General features: G+C 48.9%; 1 protein-coding gene across 2 annotated transcripts in view; it reads right to left on the minus strand.

Annotated features, from left to right (window-relative positions):
- USP34 (ubiquitin specific peptidase 34) overlaps window positions 1-24,832 on the minus strand; it is a 2,709,276-nt gene that overhangs the window by 2,023,264 nt on the left and 661,180 nt on the right. For both annotated transcript variants that reach the window (XM_086927486.1, XM_086927485.1), the window contains exon 24: window positions 23,617-23,776. In XM_086927486.1, coding sequence (XP_086783612.1) covers window positions 23,617-23,776 — 160 coding nt within the window. The remainder of the gene's footprint in view (window positions 1-23,616; window positions 23,777-24,832) is intronic.

Consider the following 24,832-nt stretch of genomic DNA (forward strand, 5'->3'; position numbering starts at 1 on the left):
TTGTATGCCCGACCGCTCACCAACACTAGGTCTTTCAACTGCCCGTGAGCCTGAGTCCACTGACGTGCTAAGCACTCCTGAAGCGGACGCATATGTAGTCTCGCGTGTGGGACTATGGAGATGCAGGAGGCCATCATGCCTATCAACTGCATGAACACTCTTGCTGGAAGCGAGTGTTGAGGTCTGAATCTTTGGATGAGCGACTGAATGCTGTTGACTCTCACTGAATTCGGCTGCGCCGTGGCCGCCAGAGTGTTTATGGTCGCACCCAGATACTGCCGTATGTGGGCGGGCTGGAGATGGGACTCGTGGTCGGCGCACTGCTGGGCCGACTTCGCTTGAATGAGCCAGTTGTCCAGATAGGGGTAGACATGGATGTTCTGACGTCTCAGATGCGCCGCCACCGTCGCTAGGCACTTTGTGAAGACCCTGGGTGCTGTGGTGACCCCAAAAGGCAAAACCTTGAACTGGTAGTGCTGGTTTTGAATGGTGAACCTGAGGTACTTTCTGTGTGAAGGATGCAGTGGAATGTGAAAGTACGCATCCTTGAGGTCCAGAGTTGCCAGGAAGTCCCCTTGCCGAAGCAGTGGGAGAACCTGCTGCAGCGTGAGCATATGGAAATGTTCCGACAGAATGTAAAAGTTGAGAGGTCTGAGGTCTAGGATGGGCCTGAGGGATCCGTCCTTCTTTGGAATCAGAAAGTACAGGGAGTAAACTCCTGTACCTTTTTCCTGCAGGGGCACGAGCTCTATTGCTCCTTTTTCCAGCATGACGTTGACTTCCTGCTGCAACAAGTGCAAGTGCTCGCCGGACATAGGACGGCTCTTTGGGGGTATGTTGGGTGGAGTGGATGTGAGCTCCAGACAATAACCATATTGGATAAGAGATCTGACCCACCTGTCCGTGGTGATGGACGTCCACACGGGCAGGAACTGCTGGAGTCTCCCCCCGTCCGGTGTTGCGTGGTCGGGGGGCAGTGACAAGGCGTCACTGTTTGTTGGCGGTGGAGGACCTGGAGCTGTAATTACCACGTCCTCTACCTTTGACGTTGTTGCCACGGTATCCACCCCGACCCTTGTTGGTATAGGAGGGTTGGGTGTTACTCTTATAGAATTGCGTTGACTGTGACGCTTGACCCCTCGAGGTGCCTCTATTATTGGAGCGACGAAAGGAACCACCCCGAAACTGCTGGGACTGCAAGGCACCCATAGACTTAGCAGTGTCGGTGTCCTTTTTCATTTTTTCGAGGGTGGTATCAACTTCTGGGCCAAACAGGTGGTCTGGGTTGACAGTTTGGTTGAGGATGGTAGTTTGAATGTCTGGTTTGAAACCGGATATTCTGAGCCATGCATGCCTACGCAGTAGAACGCTAGTGCTTATCGCTCTTGAGGCGGTGTCAGCCACATCCAGAGCGCACTTAATTGAAGCATTGGTGATAAGCTTCCCCTCCTGTATCAACATCTCAGCTGCTTCCTTATATTGCTCTGGCAGGTGTTGTAGAAGGGTCTCTAGAGTGTCGTAGTGTGCCCTGTCGTAACGCGCAAGCAGCGCCTGTGTGTTGGATATGCGCCATATGTTGGCTGCCTGCGCAGCAACACGCTTCCCCGAAGCCTCAAATACTTTTGATTCCTTGTCTGGGGGAGGAGCATCACCCGTAGTCTGTGAGTTGGCTCTTTTGCGAGCATTGGAGACAACCAAGGAATCCAGAGGCAACTGTCCTTTGATGTATGTTGGATCAGTGGGCGCTGCCTTGTACTTTTTGTCAATACGTGGGTTGACGACTCTTGCTCGGGTGGGCTCCTTGAAGACCTCCGGCGCATGTTTCAACACCCCTTTTAGCATTGGCAAAGTCTTTACAGTTTTTTCAGCGACTGAAAAGGTGTCAAAAAGAAAATCGACGTCTACTGGGTCAGCATGGAGATCGACGTCATGGTTGGCTGCCGCTCTTTCAATTAGAGCATTGAAAGCTGCAGAGTCCTCAGTTGGGGAAGTTTTTGCTGAAAAGAGCTGAGGCTCCTGTCCTGAATGCGGGTCCCCAGGGTCGCCACCAGCAGACCAAGGCTCAGTCACATCCTCTGGGTCTGAGTAGACTGGATAGGCATACTCATCCTCGTCGTTACCATCACCCTCCTCAACATTAGAATGAGTGGGTGAAAGTTCATGGCCTTGGGGTGATGCAGGCTATAAAGGGGCAGAGGCACCAGCAGAGTCCATCTTTTTCTTAAGTGGGATTTGGAAATTCTCCAAAGCTGGTTCAGGGGTGATCTTCCGTTTAAGGAGAGAGAGTTTGCCTGTGTTGGCGTCGATGATCACTTCTCGACGCTCTTCGTCTGCCAGTGGTTGGTGGCGCGGGCATGGAACCACCAACGATGCCTTCGGCGTCGAAGATAACTTCAAGGGCCCCCCGGCCCCAGGCTTCGCTGTGAAAGCCTTCGGCGCCGTTTTCGGCGGCAACGCGAACAGAATCGGCGTTGGCGCTTTCGCCGGTTTTTGGAGAGGCTTGGGCGGCACAGTGTCCTGCGGCTCGACTGCTGCGGTCCCCTCCCTAATACGCTGAAGGGACTCGTTGACCTTTCTAGTGAGTGAGGCGGAGGGACGCACCGGCTCGAGAGAGTCTTCTGAAGCAGATTTTGGGCCGGCGACCGAGGCCGCAGTCTTCGGAGCCGACGCAGCTGCCCCCTTGGCTTTGTCGATTGGAAGCGGGGCAGTGATAGACTTGGGGTCGTCCTGCCGCTTCTTCGTGGTCTTCTTATGGTCGTCGACCTTCTTGGTATCGATGCGACTCTTAAGTGCGTCGACCAACTTCGGCGCCGACGCAACCGCGTCGGCCGTCTTCACCTTCGGCTTCGACACCGTAGTCTTCGGGTCGGCCATTTTGGCGTGGCCCTTGAGCTCGACGGCCATCTTGGATTTCTTCGGCGCCGAGGCCTCCGAAGCCTTCGACCCGACCAGTGCGACTTGCGCTTTCGGTTTCGATACGTCTGGCGTCGAGACCGATGCTTTCACTTTCGGTTTCTGTACCGTAAGTGGTGCCGTATCAATGTCCGTGGCCGGCCCGGAAGGCGGAGCCGTGGGACGGGAATCAAGACTTTGGGTAAGGCCTGAAGGCGATCCCTCGACCTGGGCCTTAGAATGGTGGCTGGCCCCGGAGTCAGTGTAAGGAAGCTTCTCTTCCGAGCTATCCTCTACGGTGGCAATGGCCCCGTCGTCGTCCCCTGCCTCCTCGACGACTTCATCGAAATCCTCGTCTTCCGCGTCGTAGTCTTCCTCGACCTCCGACGCCGGGTTAGATTCCGTGACATCCTGGATAGTGTCGTCGCCGACATCCTCCGTGTCAAAGATGTCCGTCGGAGGGGGTGCCGATCGCTGGGCCTGCAGTCTTGCAGCTCGGCGGAGCTTAAGTGTCTTCTTCGACCGGAACTTGGAGCAGGCCATACACTTGGCCTCGTCGTGGTCCGGCGACAAGCACTTATTGCACACTGGGTGCACGTCGATATGTGGGTACTTCGAGGCACACACCGGGCACCTCTTAAATGGACTTCGTTCCATGATGAAAGTAGTTTAGAGCGTCGTGTAGGCCCGTCCGCGCCGAAAGCACGCAGAAGGGCAGTGTTGGCTCGGAGTCGATGAAACAAACGAACCCGAACGATAGACAATACCGACGCGAGTCCTAAAGACCTTTTGGTCTTAAGTAAAAGAAGTTAAACAACTATCGATTCCGACAGAGGGAACCGAAACACATCCGAACCCAATGGCGGAAAAAAACAATCTGGGGATGGAGTCGATGCCCATGCGCACTGTAGTCCAGGGGAGGAGCCACCTATCTCGTGATACTTCGAAGACTCTTCCAGGACAACAATGTGCAATCATCTGGACCCAACACTAGGCGGCGATCTATGCACAGATATGAATTCAGCAGCCCACATGCCTCGAACCGGGGGAAGGTGGGGGGGGGGGGGCGGAACATTGATATTGTATATAGAAGTGCAAACAATGTGTTAGGCTAAAGCAATGAGGGGATAGTGTGCTCTTCTTGATGTATTGCTATATGTTAAATATGAAGGACTAATGTCTTTTAAACATGTGAATTACTCGTTGCCTCCTGACAAACAGTAGATGGACAGCAATACCTGGATGTGATATGAGATAAGTATATTTGTAATGACTGCAGGAGAGGCAAGTTTGCTTTACTAATACACTACTTATGGATGCACTGGAACTAAGGATGATGTTTTTTTGTTGAAAAACTAAGACACAGAATTTACACACACAAAAAAGGCTTACTCTGCATGAAAACAATGAGGAACTAGGGGTCTTCACCACTGCTCAATTTCTCTACATCCTTTGACACAACTGAACATCAAAGCTTAGTCACCCTGACTTTGAGGATAGACTTCAAAAGCATCATACTTCAGTAGTAGTAGAAAAAGCTTTATTCGAGTTATACACTCATAAAAGCACACACATGTAAATACATACATTTCTAAAAAACTTCAAACATTCTATAACAATAAATTTATAATTAAGAATACATAATACATAGCATAAAAATTGTTATCAATTAGAATTAAAATAGCTTTTTCATGATATGCGGAAACTAAATGCATGTTACAATATAGAAACCTCCGTGTTACGGACCATTCCCGAGTTTATACAATAAAAACTCATACCATACTTATTAGCCGCATTTTAAAGTTAAAATTCATATATATCTCCCAGTTGTTGTCTGCAAGGATAAATCATACATAGGAGAATGTAAAATTCAGAACACATTAGAGGATAGAGCCCTCCTCCTTATGGACCAAGCCCACCCCAGATATTTAGCAGTTCCAACTACGATTGACATTTCAGTGGAGGAGCAAATAATTCTCAACCCCTCAACACCACTTTGGACACCGAGGTTCCTACAAACTGGAGCCAACCAAGATTTTCTTGGATTTACATAAGCATCGCATAAAAAAAGAAAGTGTGCGATGCTTTCATTAGGGGCCCCACATGACGGACAACACGAGCCACTATTAGTTCTCCATCTGGACGTCATACACCTCAAGGGGAGAGAACCTGCCCTTAACTGGAAAAATAATTTCCTGTCTAATGGAACAGTTATGCTGTCCCAATACTTTTCTAGGGAAGGTCTTTGTTTAATTTCCATGAATCTACCCCCCATGGATTCCGAGGTTACGCTCCTCCAAAGTTTCTGATCGATGTGGTTCAAAAATATAGTTCTTTAATACTGGATTTACTAGGGAATACTTCCCCAAGGGGGTTTTCCCATAATTTGGAGAGCCCAAGCTCAGCAAGGATATCCCTTAGCATTTTTAACCATGTGATTTTGCGAAAAACATCTAATTTGGCTAATGCTAAGAACCCCTCAGCATAGTGTCTTATTTCCACGATTGTCCATAGCCGTCTCCAATAGAGGATAGGCCTCAGTCGGGCACGGTCACTAAGCGATCTTCTACCTAGATCCAAACCAAGCGGTATCAGTGGGGTACTTTGGGGGAGGCTAGTTATCCCTCTCACAAACCTGTTCTCAGATCTTTGAAGGGTGGTAAGACTCTCAAAGCCCCAGACTTCAGCCCCGTAAAGGGTTGCGCCCAAGGCTTTTGCGTCGTAAACCATGAGAACAGGTTTTATAGGCCTGGTTTTGGATTTTACTTGCTCGACCCTGAGGGCTCCTGAAATCTGCTGGTGTTTCAACACCGCCTTCTCTATGTGTCTTGACCAACCAAGTTTACTTGAGATCTCGACCCCAAGGTATGTAAAAACATTTACCAACTCTAATTTGATATTGTTCAAAAATACATTGGGTCGAGATTGACGCTTTTGCCCAAAGGCCATCAACTTGGTTTTATTTACATTAACCTCGAGACCCCGTTCTTTACAGAATGAGTCAAAAATGTTCAAGGCTCGCTGGAGACCCGACGGGGTTTTGGACACGATCAAAGTGTCGTCAGCGAACATCAGAATTGGAACTCTGATGCCCGCTAACGAAGGTGCGTCAACCATTGCGTCCATCATCCTGTCTACAATGCCATTAATGAACAGGGAGAACAGCAGGGGTGCCATTGCACATCCCTGCCGGACCCCCCGCTCGACTGGGAAGTTGGTGGTAGATTCCCCATTCCTCCCCCACTGGACCTTTGCATAGTTGCTTTCATGCAGACGCATTATCAGCGTAAGCAAATCAGGTGGGACCCCTATTTTGGACAGAACCTCCCACAGCGTGCACCTGGGCACCAGATCAAAGGCAGCCCTTAGATCTACAAATGCTACATAGAGGCTGCCTTTGCCCAGGAGTACAGTCCCCCACCGCAGCATGGTGAAACGAAAAATTTGATCGACCGTACTAGTTGCACGTCTGAATCCTGCCTGGAAGGGGGATAAAGCATTGTTGTCATCTACCCAGGCCATGAGTTTGTCGACCAGCATCTTCCCCACTACTTTTTGCATGGTGGCCAGCAAACTTATTGGTCTATAATTTGCCGGGAGTGACCGATCGCCTTTCTTAAAGATCGGTATTATTATTGCCCCCTTCCATATATTTGGGATTTTTGCCCCTTTCGCTAGGCCGTTTCCCAACAAGGTCGCGTATTTTGCCCACTGGACCTTGTCATGTTTAAAAATGTCTGAAGGGATTCCATCTAGCCCAGGGGCTTTCCCCCCCTGCAAACTTGCTATTACGTGTTCCGCGTCCTTAGTTGAAAATAAATCACCCTTGCAAAATACCATAGGGATTGGTTCAATGGCCATTATATCCCTACTCTCAGCATACTGGGGTTTAAAATATTCGACCCACAACGCCTCATCGACATTGTTGTCGGGATTGTTGGGGGCGCCCCCTCTTCCCCATTTCACAATTTTCCAGAAAAGTCTGGAATCCTTTTGCCCTGAAGCCTCGAGTAGCTCCTCCCAGTACTCCTCGTCCCACAGCTTCTTGGCCTTGCGGATACTGTCATTATAATATTTCCTAGTGGCGCTAATCGAGGCCTTGTCCCTGCTTTTGAGTGCTCTGCCCAACTCCAGTCTGGCTACCCTGCACTGTTTGTTGAACCAGGTCGCCATTGTGCTTGGTACTTTTCTGATAGTCTTTGAAGGCTTGGTAAAGTGCGGTTTTATCAAAGAGAAGAATGTGTCATGTATATCAGTTAATTGGACAGAGTCTGGTGTTACCGGGTCTACTTTTGCCATGGCATCAATAGCATTGACTGTCTCCATATTAATGGACTCCATAGTGGACAAATTGGCCAGGACATATGGCCATCTCACCCGTCTTGAGTCATTAGCCATAACAGGTACACTCCCACTACCTGACACTAAGTTGGTTCGTGCGGCCTTCCACCATGAGTGGGAGACACAGAGGGGGTTATGGTCACTTTCTACTCTCCCCACAATTTCCATGTCACCCACGCCACACCATAACTCAAGACTACAGATGACATAGTCAATCCTACTTTTATTATGTCCATTGTCGAATGTACAATTGCCACCTTGGTCGCTTTTTGTCCTGCCATTAAGGGCCATCAAACCATACTCCAGACATAACGCATTCAACAACAGAATATCTTTTGTCCACCGCTTCACAGGTATGAGGTTTAGATTTGGGTTGCCCCAAAGGGCATCTTCCTCTATTCCTATTGGGTATGCAGTATTTTCTAAAGGCTCAAATGTCCTATTCAAATCACCAGCCAAGATTACTCTGTTTCCAAGTGACCGGGATTCGAGGGAGGCGGATAAGACCTCTAGGGTAGCAGAATTCCCAAGACTCTTGCCCCTAGCATATATGTTATAGATGTCTATCAAGCCACCCTTTCCTGCAGATAATCTCAATAATTGTATATCCTTGCAACCTAGATCAATAATTTTTACTTTGACATTAGAGTTTTGCTTGATCCAAATTGCGAGGCCTCCCATAGGTCTACCCCTGGGGCCTCTCGTAGCTGGTATACAAAAATTTAAATATCCTGGGAAATATATTGGGTCGCAAGCCCACGTCTCTTGGAATAGGCACATTTCAAACCCACTTACAAAATCAATCCAATGCTGTGACAACAATCTGACCCCCAGCCCCGCTATATTCCATGACAAAAGTCTCTCCAGGGTATTTTCTATACAAGTCCCCTTTTCGTTAGATGCCATGGGCAAGAAATCGTCCAGCTTCCCACAATCACAATCCTTTCCTAGAACAATATTTATACAGTTTGCATCTATTCCCTCCTTGATGCAAATAGTGGTTGGAATGGCTAGTTCACCCGCACAACCTGCCGGACTTGCAATGATGCTCCCATCACTCACATTCACTACTTCAGATGTTGGGCTCATTTCAACTTCATTGTGTATCATTGTTTCAACAGGGTTACTTCCCCCAACCTTTTCCCCTTCCAGATGTAATTGCTCAACTGATCTATGTCAACATCCCCACCTCATCTGCCCCTGCCCATTCTGGGGGATAAATGCCGGTATATAGCAATTATTTGTTCTTGATATGGGAGCAGCAGTGGGGCCAGCCTCTACCCCGGTATAGAGACTGTATCTCGATAGCTCCCTACAGCCCCCTGGGTAGATGACCGGTCTGGGATAAAAAAAGGTGAGGTCCACAACCCCAATCCCACCAATGCTAATATTCCAACCAGGTACCGTTATCAGCCCCACAACCCTTGGATCCTGGAAGTTAATTATAATACACTCACCCCCCTGCTTTTTTAGGGTATTCCCTATCCAGTTGACCCTTCTTGCCCCAATTATCAGGCCATCCACTCCCCCTGGCAGGGGTCTATTGACACGAAGCCAATGCATGGCCTTATTTTTTAGCGTGTCATAAGTTTCTCTTTGGCCCTCCATTAACGGTGGAACATTCGTAAGTATGGCCACGTATGGGTGGGAGTCCGGGGTGAGCTGTACTGGGGGGATCCTAGTCAGCAGTTTAGTTATATGGGGTTTTGTTTGTGCTTGCTCTGGGAGAACACGGCACTGTGTAAGGATGTTTTCCACTGCCACAACAGAATTAGTCCCGTTCCCGATACTAGGGGCATCCCTCGTGGGACCACCACCCATTACTATCTGGGAGGTAGGCCCCCCCTTATTCCCGTTGCCATTACTAGAAGGGATTTTGTCCTTTCCTGGCCATTTGGCCACAGTTTTCCCCGGTCCGGTCGGCAGAAGTGTGGCATTTTTACTAATAATGGTGGGCAGGTTTTTCACACTATCCTTACTACCCTTGTTGGTAATGTTATTGGGCTTAGTTTTCCCGCTATTACTAATGATTTTGGTGGACATTAAATCAGATACATTCTTACTATTCGCCCCTTTATTTTCCTGGACAGGAGTAACACTTACAGGCGGGGATTGTAAGTCTACCAACGCGACTCCTTGGTCTTTATCAACTATCTGTAGGTGTCTCCCAATCTCACCCATTTTATTGCCAGCCTTAATTAGAGATTTAATAGAAAAAAAATTATCTAAGCTAGCTTGTTCTAGGTGGTCAAGTTGTTCAGCTAGCTTTTGCAGTCTGAGCTCTACGGGATGTAGGAGGGAACGCATTATTTTTTCCACTTCTACCAGGAAATCATGATTGGGAGATAGTGGCCCCGGCAGTGCTATGCAGGTTGAATCTGCGGCTGGTATCGCCAATTTTGTAGAAGGCACCATAATTACAGGGTCCACTTCTAATTGGACTGCTATAGCCTCCCCCATTGGCATTACTGCGCCATTCTTTGCAGGGACATGGCTTAAGAATGGTTTGGTACCCAGCTTCCTGTACTTTCTAGCAGGTTTTTGAGGTTGTGGTTTTTTAACAGTAACTCCCCATTTCCTTTTAACACCGGGCTTGGGTTTAAGCACTTCCAAATGCACACAGGGTTTTTCCACAACTCCTTTCTCTTTAGATAATTGACTAGGTACATCAGAATGCTCAACAGATAGACTAGTTGCTACAGTGACTAATGATGAGATGTCAGCTAACTCATTATGGGAGGGTAGATCAAGTAGTAGGTCCTGAGTGACTGGTAAAACAATAGATGACAGAGGTGTAACCAGCGCAGGAAAGTTCAGACCTTGGTTTTTCTCAGGCGGGTTTTTCAAAAGCTCAATCGAGAGCCTACGCCCAGCTCGTCTTTCCGCCAGTGCGATCTCTTTATCAATATCCTGTGGCAAGCGTTTAAAGTAGGAATCAAGGGGGCCCATGACAGCCGGCTCTGCCTCGGCCATTGGAGGCAACAGGGTAGAGGTGCTTGTTGAGCAAGCCATAGTACAGGGATCCCCCCTTCAACCCCCCAATAAACCCACAAGTCACGAATCAGTTAATATATCAGTAGGTGGGTCAATACCTGGACCGTAGATGTTAATGGGGTAGCCCAGCCCGGCCTCCCTCGGCCCCTGACGGCCACAGATGGTCCCGCCCTTGTCCCGGGCTTCTCCCGCGCGCTCCCGCGCAGCGGGGATGCAAGGTGCGTAATATACGGTATGTGCTCAAATAGGTGAAGAGGGGGGAGGGGTCGGGGAGAGCGGCCCAGGTGTAACAAGTCAAGCAGGCAGGCGGGCGCTCCTGGGATATGCAGTCCCAGTTGAGCGCGCGCACTCGCTCGCAGCCCCGGCAAAAATCCTTCCCTCAGCGTCCCCTTGTGAAAAACGGCAGGCAGCACTCCTAGCGCAGCGGGACCCGCAAGAAGTGGGATGATGGCAAACTCCAAACTCCAAATAGGTCACAACAAAATGCAGAGAGGCGTCCCACTCGCCAGATCCAGAGAAGCAGTTGATAAGCGCTCGATGAGAGGGGGGAGGGGTCGGGGAGAGCGGCCCAGGTGTAACAAGTCAAGCAGGCAGGCGGGCGCTCCTGGGATATGCAGTCCCAGTTGAGCGCGCGCACTCGCTCGCAGCCCCGGCAAAAATCCTTCCCTCAGCGTCCCCTTGTGAAAAACGGCAGGCAGCACTCCTAGCGCAGCGGGACCCGCGGAGCGGGTTCCGCAAGAAGTGGGCTGATGGCAAACTCCAAACTCCAAATAGGTCACAACAAAATGCAGAGAGGCGTCCCACTCGCCAGATCCAGAGAAGCAGTTGATAAGCGCTCGATGAGAGGGGGGAGGGGTCGGGGAGAGCGGCCCAGGTGTAACAAGTCAAGCAGGCAGGCGGGCGCTCCTGGGATATGCAGTCCCAGTTGAGCGCGCGCACTCGCTCGCAGCCCCGGCAAAAATCCTTCCCTCAGCGTCCCCTTGTGAAAAACGGCAGGCAGCACTCCTAGCGCAGCGGGACCCGCGGAGCGGGTTCCGCAAGAAGTGGGCTGATGGCAAACTCCAAACTCCAAATAGGTCACAACAAAATGCAGAGAGGCGTCATACTTCAGTAGTTTGCATCCTAGCCAGAAACCAGATCCCAGTGGGCTCGAATGGGCTAACCTAGATCTTACCCAATTTGTCTGACTTGCATACACACCTAACCCTATATGCAGTCTCCAGAAGTCTCCAACCTCTACATGAACCCACAAGTTCATGGGGCCAATAAAGACACACCAATATCCACCTATGTGCAGACCACAACAATTCTTCCTAAAATTCACATCAGGCAACATCATCAGGTCAAAAGGCTGGCTCATCATCTAACCCAAACGAAAATAAATGTACCTTCAAGGGATTTGTTTGACAATCTATTTGTATTACTCATACAATTAAATTTCAGACCAAGCGAATAGTTGCCTCTTCTCATTAGTAGATTTCAATAACTAGTGTCACAATTTAATTATTTCATGCATTGAGTCAAAATCACAATGATCAACGTGAATTGAAATGCAGTACAAGGGGCCTGCATAAAAATCAGAGCAAAAACGGGTGTATATAGAGAAAGTATTCACTTTATGTATTTTCAAAATTGGGTACTAAAAAATATACAGACAATGAAACAAGAAGATGAAAATATAGATTCAAACGCCTTCACTGTAACAATTGTAGACACTTTTCTTCTCAATTAAAATTATTACAAAATGATGGAAGAAAAAGCGTAGGTCGACGTTTTGGTCTCTATTTTTTCATAGACGCGACCATCTTCAGAACTGAACAGTATTATAACAGTTGACCACTAAGATAATGTAGAACAAAAAATAATTACTTCTTATTCTGCCACATATCTAATTTAAAAACATACATATACTATATCACCCGTAAAGCAAATATATACAATCACATAATGGTTTACATTCAAAACAGATATAAATTCAAAGCATACTTTTTGCAGTACCTTTCATTCTATTCCTAATGACAGTGATATTTTATACAATATTGTAATATAGTTGGTATCAAAAAATGTTCTTACATTGTGGTCTCTTTTCTTATACATATTAATAATTCATGAGTATTAGTAGACCATAGAGTAAATTCTTTCTGGCTTCACATGTTTGCACTAAATTATTCCTCTAACCCAACTGTATATCTATATTGTTTTAAGAAAGAAAAAAAAAGATATTGGTTGGTTTTTAAGAAGCACAAGATGCATTTGGATATTAGAAAAGGATAATAGGCAACATAGGTATCTCTTTTAGATCAGAAAACTGGTTATTCGAAGATTTCTTCTGTCTCCGTGATATCTGAAAATGACGACGTGGATTGACTGGCAAATTCAAGTAAATCATAAATCTGTGGGCACCAGAAATTTAGTTGCAAGGAGCGCATGCTAAATAATGGCAAATTGATTGTACAATGAGCATCTTTTGCGACCATACTATCGTTAAATGAAATTAATTTTACTCGCTCTGCTTTATAGAGCACTGTCCTCTCTCAGTTATTTTAACCATCTAATGAACACCGAAAAGGACTCGTAAATATAAATATAAACCCTGATCCAAAGCAAGGCTTCTGGATGGAAAAAGTCACATTATCTCATAAAATGCATGCTGTAAATTACAGCGAATATTGTGATATACCTTATATTTCATAAGTATATTTTGTTGTTATTTTGTATTTGAACATAATAATGTAAGAAACCCATTTCACCTTTTTATCGACGATGTGCCGAATCAGAGCCTATTGATGTCGCTCTTCAGAGGTCGCACTTTTGACCTTACGATCTAATTAAATGCAATAAACTTTTTGGGGGGGAAAAGGTATCTTAACTTTAAAGAAACAAAATTATCTGCAGTTAATCTAGTAGTGGTGTTTGAGCATATTCATATAGCACAATCACCTTTCGGGTATAGAAAGGGAAACCTGACATCTATATCCTCTGATATAGAGGAAGTGACTTAATTCTATCATAACTCGATCTAACTTGGATATATCAAATGATTCCCAGATCATTAGCAGCGTTATTTTAGTCACAAATATAATTGGCAACTAACGTATACTTCTATTTTTCTATGGCCGTGATCAAATCTTAGCAAAAGTTCAATTGGTGAGTCTGCGACGATTGAAACACTTTTTGAGGTATGTTAACGCAACAGGATTATGGATAGGCTTTATCCATCCATATATAATATTACTCTAATCTCCGATACCTGTATTTCTATTTTAATAGATTCAAATTCAAATCACACTACATTAGAAGAGCTAGATACACGTCGACTTCGAGACTAAGGTGAATTTTGATGTTGTATTAGGTCTCACTAGGTAGACAATAACCTTTGCGCGTTTTCTTGTCTAAGTAACTGAACGCTTCAGGTTTAATTTACAGCTGTTGGTCACCAATTGAACTTTTGCTAAGATTTGATCACGGCCATAGAAAAATAGAACTATACGTTAGTTGCCAATTATATTTGTGACTAAAATAACGCTGCTAACGATATGTGAATCATTTGATATATCCAAGTTAGATCGAGTGTGATAGAATTAAGTCACTTCCTCTATATCACAGGATATAGATGTCAGGTTTCCCTTTCTGTACCTGAAAGGTGATTGTGTGATATGAATATGCTCAAACGCCACTACTAGATTAACTGCAGATAATTTTGTTTCTTTAAAGTTAAGATACCTTTTCCCAAATTTTTTTATTGCATTTAATTAGATCGCAAGGTCAAAAAATGCGACCTCAGAAGAGCGACATCAATAGGCTCTGATTCGGCCCATCGACGATAAAAAGGTGAAATGGGTTTCTTACATTACTATGTTCAAATACAAAATAACAAAATATACTTATGAAATATAAAGTATAACACAATATTCGCTGTAATTTACAGCATGCATTTTATGAGATAATAATCTGACTTTTTCCATCCAGAAGCCTTGCTTTGGATCAGGGTTAATATTTATATTCATGAGTCCATTTAGGTGTTCATCAGATGGTTAAAATAACAGAGAGAGGACTGTGCTCTATAAAGCAGAGCGAGTAAAATTTGTTTAATTTAACAATAGTATGGTCGCAAAAGATGCTCATTGTATAATCAATTCGCCATTATTTAGCATGTGCTCCTTACAACTATATTTCTGGTGCCCACAGATTTATGATTAACTTGAATTTGCCAGTCAATCGACGTTGTCATTTTCAGATATCAATGAAACAGAAAACTTCGAATAACCCGTTTTCTGATCTAAAAGAGGTACCTATGTTGCCTATTATCCATTTCTAATATCCAAGTGACACGCAAATGCATCTTGTGCTGCTTAAAAACCAACCAATATCTTGTTTTTTTTCTTTAAACAATATGGATATACAGTTGGGTTAGAGGATTAATTTAGTGCAAACATGTGAAGCCAGAAAGAATTTACTTTATGGTCTACTAATACTCTTGGTTTTTTTCTTTAAACAATATGGATATACAGTTGGGTTAGAGGATTAATTTAGTGCAAACATGTGAAGCCAGAAAGAATTTACTTTATGGTCTACTAATACTCATAAATTATTAATATGTATAGCAAAAGAGACCACAATGCAAGAATTTTTTTGATTTTTTTTGTAAAACAATTTTTATTGCAGATATCAATGCAAGCACTACAGTACATCCGTAAGTATATTTAACGCGGGACATCTGATTCTCACATTTCTTCGAGGTAGGACATACACAGCCTCGCAACCCGCATCCCTGAGGCCGGGTGGCGACTATCACAATCAGTGCTTCCCCCTCCTTACTAAAGGTCGGCATGTCCAGTGGTCAACCGCTATCTGCTTTTAACTTTTATCAACAAGTTCCCCCCCGGCATCCAATCAGTGCGTACAGTACTTCCTGGTATCATTGGGACGCTACATCCCCTTCCCCCAACGTGTGTCCCTCCCCCCTCCCCTCTGGTGTTCTGTGGTGTCCAGTGCCTGTGTCCGGTAGCAGTATACTGATGTGTGTTGGTAAGCTACGGAGTTTGGAGTGAATCATTGAGTGTGTGTGTCCATGGTAGGCGCTAGGAGCGGCACCGCCTCCCCCTGAACCCCTGGGTCTGTTGCTTCCCCCTCCTCCCCACTCTCCACTGCACTGTCCCAGAGCGCCTGGACTAGGATTTCCCATGCCATGGCCGATTCCTGAACTTTCTCGTCCGACCCCGTCGTGCTAGTTGGTATCTAATTGTGCTCTCCGCTGCCGCCCATTTCTGAAACTCGGCCAGCCATTTCCTGTGTGTTGGCACAGTCCTCGCCTTCCATCCCCTGGTGAGTTCCCTCTTGGCGATAAGTAGGCCCATGTCTATGAATTTGCCCGTCAGTTTATTTTTACGTGTGTGTGGAAACCAGTGCAGGAGTGTAGTCGCACCATCGTAATGCAGATCCCTGTCCGTGACCTCGTTCAATGTGTCGCCCACTTCCCTCCAGTAGTCCTGCAGGTGCGGACAGCCCCCCAGCATGTGCAGTAAGTCCGCACCTAATAGCGCACATCTGGGGCACGCTGCGTCCACTGCGCCAAAGTATCGTGCTATTTTTTGCGGGGTAAGATAGGCTCTATGGAGTATGTAGAGGTGTATTAATTGGAAGCGGGCGTTTCTGGTGCTCTTCCTGGCTTTCTGAACCAATTGAGCCCACGTCGTGTCCGGGATCTCCCTCTGCAGGTCCGTCTCCCATTGGGCTTTTAGACGCGCTAGAGGCTGCAAATTATCCTCGAGTAGTCTGTGGCGACGTTGGGGGCTCAAGCAGCCCCTCCCCCCAGTGCGCCTGGATCACTCGTACCACGGCCGCATGCAGTAGATAGTCTCCCCTCGGGAGGCCGTATTGCTCTTGCAAGGTCTGGTATGGCGTGAGCACCCCATCAGTGTAGAGGTCCCCCACCATCTGCAGGCCAGCCTCCTCCCAACCTTGGAGGGTCGACCAGTCGCCGCCATGTGGAAACGCTGTGAGCATACCCAGCGGGATTTCAGGCACATATGGATGGCCAGGACCGGCCCGCCTCTACATGCGATTCCAGCAGAGCCTCAGCGTCTGTTCCTCCTGGGATAGTCCTCTGAGTGCCAGTTTCTGTTGCAAGGTGATGTACGCCAGTACGTGGCGGGGGTGCCAACGTCCCTCTCTTGTTCCGGGCCCCGGTATACCCTTGCCACCTCCTGCGTGAAAAACTGCAGCTGGGCAGCTAAATAATAGAGCTCAAAATCAGGGACCGCGAGTCCGCCCTCATTCTTCGGCGGGTCAGGGTCGCCAAAGCTATCCTCCGCCTGCCAGCGTCCCACAGGAAGGACACCACTTGGGACTTCAGGCGTCGAAAGACGCTTCCCGGTATCCACACAGGAAGAGTCCTAAAGAAGTATAACAATCGTGGCAGAGCAATCATTTTAAGCAGAGATACCCGGCCCGTCATGGACAAAGGAAGAGTGGCCCAAAAGGTCATGTTACCTTGCAACGTGCGGATACAGCGGCCTACGTTGCCTTCCAGCAGGTCTGCGGGCTCATGGTAGATATGCACCCCTAAATAGGGGAGACAGTCAGGCTCCCAGCGGAGCCTGGGACGGGTCCAGGGGCACTGCTCCGGCCTCCGGAGAGGGAAGAGGCATGTCTTTGCCCAATTCACTCTTAGGCCCGAGACCTCCCCGAATCGCGCTAGAAGGCTCTCCGCCCCCTCCACTGCTTCCTCGGCATTGTCCAAGAACAGCAGGAGGTCGTCCGCGTACAACGATATGTAGTGGTGGGTCCCGCCAACCTCCAGCCCCCGGTAGTAGTCACCTCTCCTAGCCAGTGCCGCTAATAGTTCCATCGCGAGGGCAAATAACAGGGGGTAGAGCGCACACCCCTGTCTAGTACCCCTATGCACTTCATAGGGATCCGATATCAGCGCCCCCACCCGTACCCTAGCGCCAACCGACGCATAGAGCACCTTCGTCCATCGCACATAGCCCTCACAGATGCCAAAACTGTGCATCACCCTGTACAGGTAGCACCAATCCAGGCTGTCGAAGGCCTTCTCTATGTCGATTGCCATGACCATAGGGGCTCTGGCGAGCGGCGGGGGGTCCGCCACGAGCCTCAGCAACCTGCGGATATTGTGTGACGTGTTTCTGGTGGGTATAAAGCCCGACTGGTCCTTGTGGATCAGATCCTGCATGTGGGCCCCTAGCCTAGCGGCCAGTATAGTACTCAATATTTTATAATCTGTCGTCAGCATCGACAACGGTCGGTACGACGCCGGATCAGAACTGTCCCTACGCGGTTTTAGTAGGGGAATCATGATCGCCTCGCGCATCGAGCGGGGCAACTCCCCTTTCTCTTTCGCTTCGTTGTATATGATTTGGAGTCGTGGGGCTAGGATATCAATATATTTACCATAAAATTCAACTGGTAGCCCATCTACACCCGGTGTTTTATTGCGCGCCATTCTTTTTATGGCCCCTCTAATTTCCGCCAAATCAATCGGGCCCCCGAGGGCTTCTGCCTGTTCTTGCTCGAGGCGTGGCAATTGGACCTCCGATAGCAAGGCGTCCATCATCTCGGCTCGATCCACCGGGTCCCTCCCATACAGCCGTTCGTAATACGCCCTAAAACAACGCAATATGTCTGGCTGGGTGTTGTATGTAATGCCATCCGCACTCGCCAGAGACAGTATCGGAGTAGCGCCCCTGCTGGGATTAGCCAACCAGGCCAGGAGTGTCCCAGTCTTATCCCCCTCAGCGAGCGCCTTAGTTAGGTACGTCTTATAATCAAAACTACGAAGGCGCTCCACCTCTACTGCCACTGCCTCCCGCTCGGCGCATACCCTGTCCTGCAAATCGGGGCGATTGGGCCGCTGTTTCTCTACCACCCTCAGGGCTCGCTCAGCCCTGTCCAGGTCATCCACCAGCGTCCGCTGTGCACCCGCAAATTTCCCTATACAGTGCCCCCTCACCACAACCTTGAGCGCGTCCCACTCCGCTGCCCTGGAGGAGGCAGTCCCCTCATTCTCCGCAAAGTATTGAGAGATCCTTACTTCCAACGCTCCGCTGAACGGCGGGTCATCCAACGTGTCTGGGCGAAGCCGCCACGTCGGGATCGGTGAGACTTCGTTCATCCAAGCCAGCGTGAGGAGTAAGGGGTTGTGGTCCGATATCGTGCGTGCCAGGTACTCAGTCCGGGCAACCAACGGAATTACCGAGTGGGAGCACAGGAAAGTGTCTATGCGGACATGGAGGTCGTGTATGCCCGAGTAGAAGGAATAATCCCTCTCAGTCGGGTGCTGTGCGCGCCATGCGTCCGTCAGGTCCCACCTCCCCTGCCAGGTAGATCTGTGCCTCGCTAGTCTGTGTACCGGAGATGCTTGCAGTGGTGGGTGCGATCTGTCCAAGGTAGTGTCCTCTATAGAGTTGAAGTCCCCCCCCATCAGCACTGGCCCAGTTAAATAAGAGGCTAACAGCCTGGATAGCCTGGTGAAGTATGAAGCCTGCTCTACGTTCGGCGCATAGGCGCTACAAAGAACAATCTGGCGACCCCTGAGCAAACCCTCAACCGCCACATATCTCCCGTCTGGGTCCACAGTGTGCCTAGTGACCTGGAAGGGAACCCCCGCCCGGATCCAAATTAGTGTCCCCCTGGCAAACGCCGAGTATGTGGTGTGGAACAGGTGACCCCTCCACCTCCTCTGCAGTGCGACCCCCTCTTTTTTAGTTAAATGGGTCTCTTGCAAGAAGGCAATGTGAACTCCTCTACGAACAAGGTGGGAATGTATCTTATGCCTCCTCGTCATTCAGTTCAGTCCCCGCACATTCCAGGACACACATGTCAGCGAACCCATATTAGCCATCGCCCCAACTTATCCGATTCAGTCCAATAACAGTTCGCATCCGGACACCAGACACCATCCCGCCCCCTCCCATCCCCAACGCCCCCCCTTCCCCCCACCCCAAACCCCACCTCGAGTCACCCCACCTACTCCAGGCCCCCCCACCCCCAGAACAGGACCCAACCGCAAAGTAGTCGCTCCCATCCAAACCGGTGAGCGAACGTGCCCACTAAACTGTGTAGTCCGTAGTAAACACCACGGAGGCCGTATGGGCCCTGTGGTACGTGAACTGGCTACTGAACCTTTCAAACCCCGTCCCCATGCCCCCCCGCCCCACAGTACTCAATGCGACTCATAAAAGAAAAGTCTCACAGTGGTCTGTCCCAGTGTTCCTAGAGGCGTCGCCTTCAGAGTCACGTCCCTCCGTGATCACGGACAGCTGTCAGGCCTCGATCTCCCCAGAAGTTTGTGGCGTGACCTTCGGGCCCCTGGCGCCTTCCAATCCCGATAAGTCAGTATCCGAGCCCGTGGCCAGGGCCTCCGAGGCTGAGTCCCTCGTCGAGTGGGCCGGCGCCGTTCCCGACACCTCTTTCACCGCCTGCAGCGCCGCCCTCCATTCGTCCTCCGTTTGCGAGGTCGTCGGCCTTCTGGAGCCCCGGTTGCGGCCACGGAGCCTACGTGATCGTCTGATTGAGTGGTTCTGGAGCTCCTCCTCAGCCCTAAACCGGGCCCCGTCCGTTCCCGCTCTGTAGGTGTCCCACCAGGTCCACGCCTCTGCCGATGTTTCAAAAAACAGCGCCTTCTCATCCACAATCACTCGGAGCTTGCCGGGAACAGCAGCAAGTACTGCAGCCCCTCTGTACGCAGTTCCTTTTTGATAGAGAGGAAGGAGGCACGCTGTCTTTGGGTCTCAAACGTGTAGTCCGGGAATAATGTAACCCTGCTGTTATCCACTTGAAATGGGCCAGCATCTCTGGCCCGCTGTAGGAGCCAGTCCCTGTCCTTGTAGTGGAGCAATTTGATGACCACCGGGCGCGGCGGCAGGCCCTCACGCGGGGGTCGGGAAGGCACACGGTGCGCCCGCTCCAGGGTGAAGAAGGGAGACAGGCCCTCCGGGGCAACCACAGTCTTTAGCCAGTCGGTCAGGTAGCCCACCATGTCCGTGCCCTCTTTTTTTTCTGGAAGGCCCACCAGGCGCACGTTATTCCGCCGACTGCGGTTTTCAGCATCCTCTGCTCTCCTCTCCAGGGCTTGTATCCGCTCCATCGTGTCCGTGAGCCGTCCCTCCATCGATTTTTGTGCCGGTACAACATCTTTTAGGGAGTCTTCTGCTTCCTTGACCCTGTCCGCCAGCTTCGCATGGTCCGCCCGCAGAAGCCCCAACCCCGTCGCCACCTGACCAATATCCTGATGCAGTGCCTCCTTCGTGGCAGCAATGGCGTCCAGTATCCGGTCTTGCATCTGTTGGAGCTCCATGGGAGGTCGTGAGGAGTCATCTGGCGTTTCCGTGGATGGGCCCCCATCTCCTCTGGGTCCTTTAGGTTTCCCCATCTTTCACCTTCAGTACGGGTCCGGGCCCCCAAGGCCGGTCGGGTGGGGACGATTACCCCGGCAACAGGCAGGCCGGCGGCCCCTCGGCGGCTCCGCCACCGCCCGGACGTCCAGCGGTGTAACGACCCCTCAGGAGAGGTCTGTGGGGATCAGGTCGGGCACCAGTCGTGGGGATATCGCTCCGGGGTCACACAGGGCCCCTCTACCTCCCCGAGAGCTGGCGTCCGCCCCGGGGTCCGTGTGGCAAGCCTCTCCCCCACTCAGCTCCTCCTCAGGCCGTCCGCACTGCGCAGCAGTGGCGGGTCGGAGACGCCTTCACCTGGAAAAATGAGCAGCCAAGCCCCGGACCGGCTCCCCAAATTCTCAGTGTCTTGCAGGCGGGGGGCGCTTCTCCAGATCACAGGAGTGGGGCAGGCGGGCTCAAGTGGTCTCTCCCAGCCCTCAAGGTCGGGGTGCAGGTAGCCCCAGGTGGGTCTCGCCCAGAGCTCGAGGTTGGGCCGCAGCGGTCTCAGGAGATCCCAGCTGGTCTCTCCCAGCCCTCAAGGTTGGGGCACAATCAGTTTCAGGTGGGCCTCCCCCACAGCTCGAGGTCGGGCGCAGGCGGTCCCAAGCGGTCTCAGGCGGGCTCCCCCAAGGGAAGGGATGTAGTCCCCAGCGCACAGGAGTTCTCTGACCCAATGTCGCCCGGGTCTAGTGCATTGGTGCGGCGGCCGGATCCGAACCTCTTCCGGGCCCTCTTCCAGAGGTAGCACCACAGCTCAGACGGGCCCAGGGACCTGAATCATCGGCCCGATATCCGGTTCCAGAGCAGGCCTCCCGGGCGGGGCCCGGCTGCACCGGGGCTGGCTCCCCGCTCGGACTCACTGAAGCGTCCCCTAAGGACCAGTCCCGCCGTGGAGCGGTCTTCTCTGGGCAATCCGCCAGGGCCAGGGATCGGGCAGCATCCACCGAGGTCACGGGCCTCAAAGCCGGGGTCTAGATTACTCGCCTCGCAGATGGGGCGGAGCCTCGCCAAAACTCCGCTCGCGACCGGGCCTGACACCGGCCTCAGGGTCCGCCGGTACACCGGGCAGCTGCAGCCTCCCCTCGGCAGTCCGATGCTGCGCTGTTCTCCTTTCACAGGCAGCAAGACGCCAGGGGCGGACCCGCGGCCGTCCTCCAGCATTCGCAAGTCAGGCAGCCGCCATCTTGCGCTCGGATGTCTCGGGAGACCTTCGCTCCGCAGCGTCCTTTGTGGGTGTCCCTGCGGTACGCCACTTCAACCGGGACAGACCTGGGTGTCGTCTCCGGGATCGACCCGATTTCCACGGGGATCCCGGGTCCAGAACAGGATAATCGGCGGATTATGGGCAGAGGGTCGGGAGCCTCGTTAGGCTGCGATCGTCTTCATCGGCTGCTAGCCACGCCCCCGCAAGAATTTTTTTTGATACCAACTATATTACAATATTGTATAAAAGGCCACGCTCACTAGGAATAGAATGAAAGGTACTGTAAAACTTCTGCTTTTAATTTTTATCTGTTTTGAATGTAAACCATCATGTGATTTTATATATTTGCTTTACTGGTGATATAGTATATGTATGTTTCTAAATTAGATATGTGTCAGAATAAGTAGTAATTATTTTCTCTTCTACATTATCATAGGGGTCAACTGTTATAATACTGTTCAGTCCTGAAGATGGTCTTGTCTATGAAAAAATAGAGACCGAAATATCGACCTATGCTTTTTCTTCCATCATTTTGTATTAATTTTAATTGAGAAGAAAAGTGTCTACAATTGTTAGAGTGAAGGTGTTTGAATCTATATTGTCACCTTCTTGTTTCATAAAGTGAATACTTTTTCTATATACACCCGTATTTGCTCTAATTTTTATGCAGGCCCCTTGTCCTGCATTTGAATTAATGTTGATCATTGTGATTTTGACTGAATGCATGAAATAATTAAATTGTGACACTAGTTATTGAAATCTACTAATGAGAAGAGGCAACTATTTCTTGGCCTGAAATTTAATTTTATGAATAATTCAAATAGATTGTAAAACAAATCCCTTTAAGGTACATTTACCCTTTCGTTTCATTTTTGCCCGAGCCCTCAAGGGTACATTGGGTTGCCCATTTTTGTACGTCATCACAATCCAGGTTGGTTGTCAATAGATGTACCTTAAACTTATACTACTGAAGATGAAATTAATAGACAGCTTGAACTACTCCTAAAATAAACATGTGTGGAACGGGCTTTCAGCAACACATCTTCAACAGTTTGTAAATAGAGCCAAATCCTGAGGATTCCACACTGGCAGCACCCTCCACTTCGGAATGCACATCTCAGAAAACTATTGAAAGTAGCATCTAGATTAGCACCATTTTGTCATATAAACCTTGTTTTCCCTGAAGGGAATTTCATAGCAGCTGTCCACCATGCTGGCAGGCATCTGATTATTACTTTTGACCATGACCCAGAAGAGTACCCTTGGCACCTGACTTACCGAAGGACTTGGACACTCAGAGTTTGCAGCATCTTAGCCACCAATAATAGAAAGCCACTGGCTCAATATATTCCCATATTACAGTCCAGATCTGCTGTAGTCCTAATAAAGTTATGAACTCAAAAACATAATAAGTGACAGCAAACTACAGGTACTTAAAAAAACAACATATCGCCTGCAATAGATTATAATCAGGCTCAAGATCGAAAAATGTGTTTAGAAGAAAATAGATCTGTAAAGCTCTCTCCAAACAGATTAGGCAAGACTCATCACTCCTGTACTTCAGGAGGGAAGTGTACACCATCCTCTTCCAGCAACAGCTCCTCCTAAAGTAGCTTTGGATGGTAGAACAAGCTGACTGAGCCATCTACCCAGCCCTGCTTCATTTTATCGCGTTCCCTCTCTCTTAGGTTCTTACCCTCTCCTATTTACCTATTTGCTGCTGTGTAAATAGCTTTACATTCTATACATACTTACAAACATATATGGCTTCGCCATCTGCCTTACCTACGCCGGAAAGCTTCAAGATGTGTTTTCAGCATCAAAAGGCCTCTTTCAATTATTGTGAGACTTGACTGAGCATCATGCTCTAGATTACTGGAAGCTATCATAAGACTTTCCATGCACTTGCTGATAAATTCTTGCTCTTTTTCCAAACCAGTTTTACCTGTAATTACAAACAGCAACACAACATATAAAACCAAAATAAAACATCCTTATGCACTGCAACAAAATGAAGAGGTTACTTACCAGTTGTAACACTCTTTCTGGTGGCTTTACTATCAAACCATAGGGGCCTTAAACTTGTGAATCTGCCAGGGTGCTAACTAGATCTGAAAATTCTTATAATGGTGCCTGCTTGCAGATAAATGCCACATTGTTCTTCTTTGTAGATCGGTCCTGCCTCTGCACATGACACAGACAACGTAAAGGTGCTAAAATCAGACGTTCTATGGTCAAGAATGCAGAGCACGGAAAAAAGAATTAATCTTCCACTGGCAGAGTGTGACAGTGAACTTAGGACCACACTTATAACGTAAAGTCCATTTGCGGAAGTGGATGGATGAGGAATCTTCAATCACAGTATCCATCAGGACGATGGGGCAGCAAGTTATCTCAAAGAGGAAGCTGAAATACAGTGTGGATGCTCAGGGGCAGCTGTTCTAGGAACCAGACCTTCCTAGTCCAATGCAGGGTCAACAAAATCAACTGACCTTGGTTTTGTGTGGCTTTCTTCAGGACCTGGAGGATCAGTGGAAGAGGTAGGAATGAACATAGGAGTACGGAGTTCCACCAAAGGAGAAGATCTCTCAAAGATATGTGAGGCGGAAAAGGCTGGACAATGAGAATTTTTTGAGGTAGCAAATAGGTCTCTAGAGGGTATGCCTCACCAGACAAAGCTACACTGTGCAGCCGATTCTTTTTCCACTTCTGAAATACATACTGGGCAGGATGGGGAATACATTTTGCATGTTGCTACTGTGCATTTGTTAAACAAATTATGGTGAGTGAGTGTATATTTTGTTATGCGGACCCCTACCCTCACTTTCCTGAATAGAGTCCATTCCTAATTTTTGTGAACAACTTGGTACAAAAGGCATCCCCAGTGCTAGGCTCACCACAGCTACAAAGTTGTTTTGTTTTCGAACATATAGAACAAATCAGCAAACGCACGGAGGACAGTAAATCAATTACATTCTTTTGAGCATAGCATCCCGCGGTT

Source organism: Lissotriton vulgaris, chromosome 6 (assembly GCF_964263255.1).
Source record: "Lissotriton vulgaris chromosome 6, aLisVul1.2, whole genome shotgun sequence".
Classification (NCBI taxonomy): Eukaryota; Metazoa; Chordata; class Amphibia; order Caudata; family Salamandridae; genus Lissotriton; species Lissotriton vulgaris.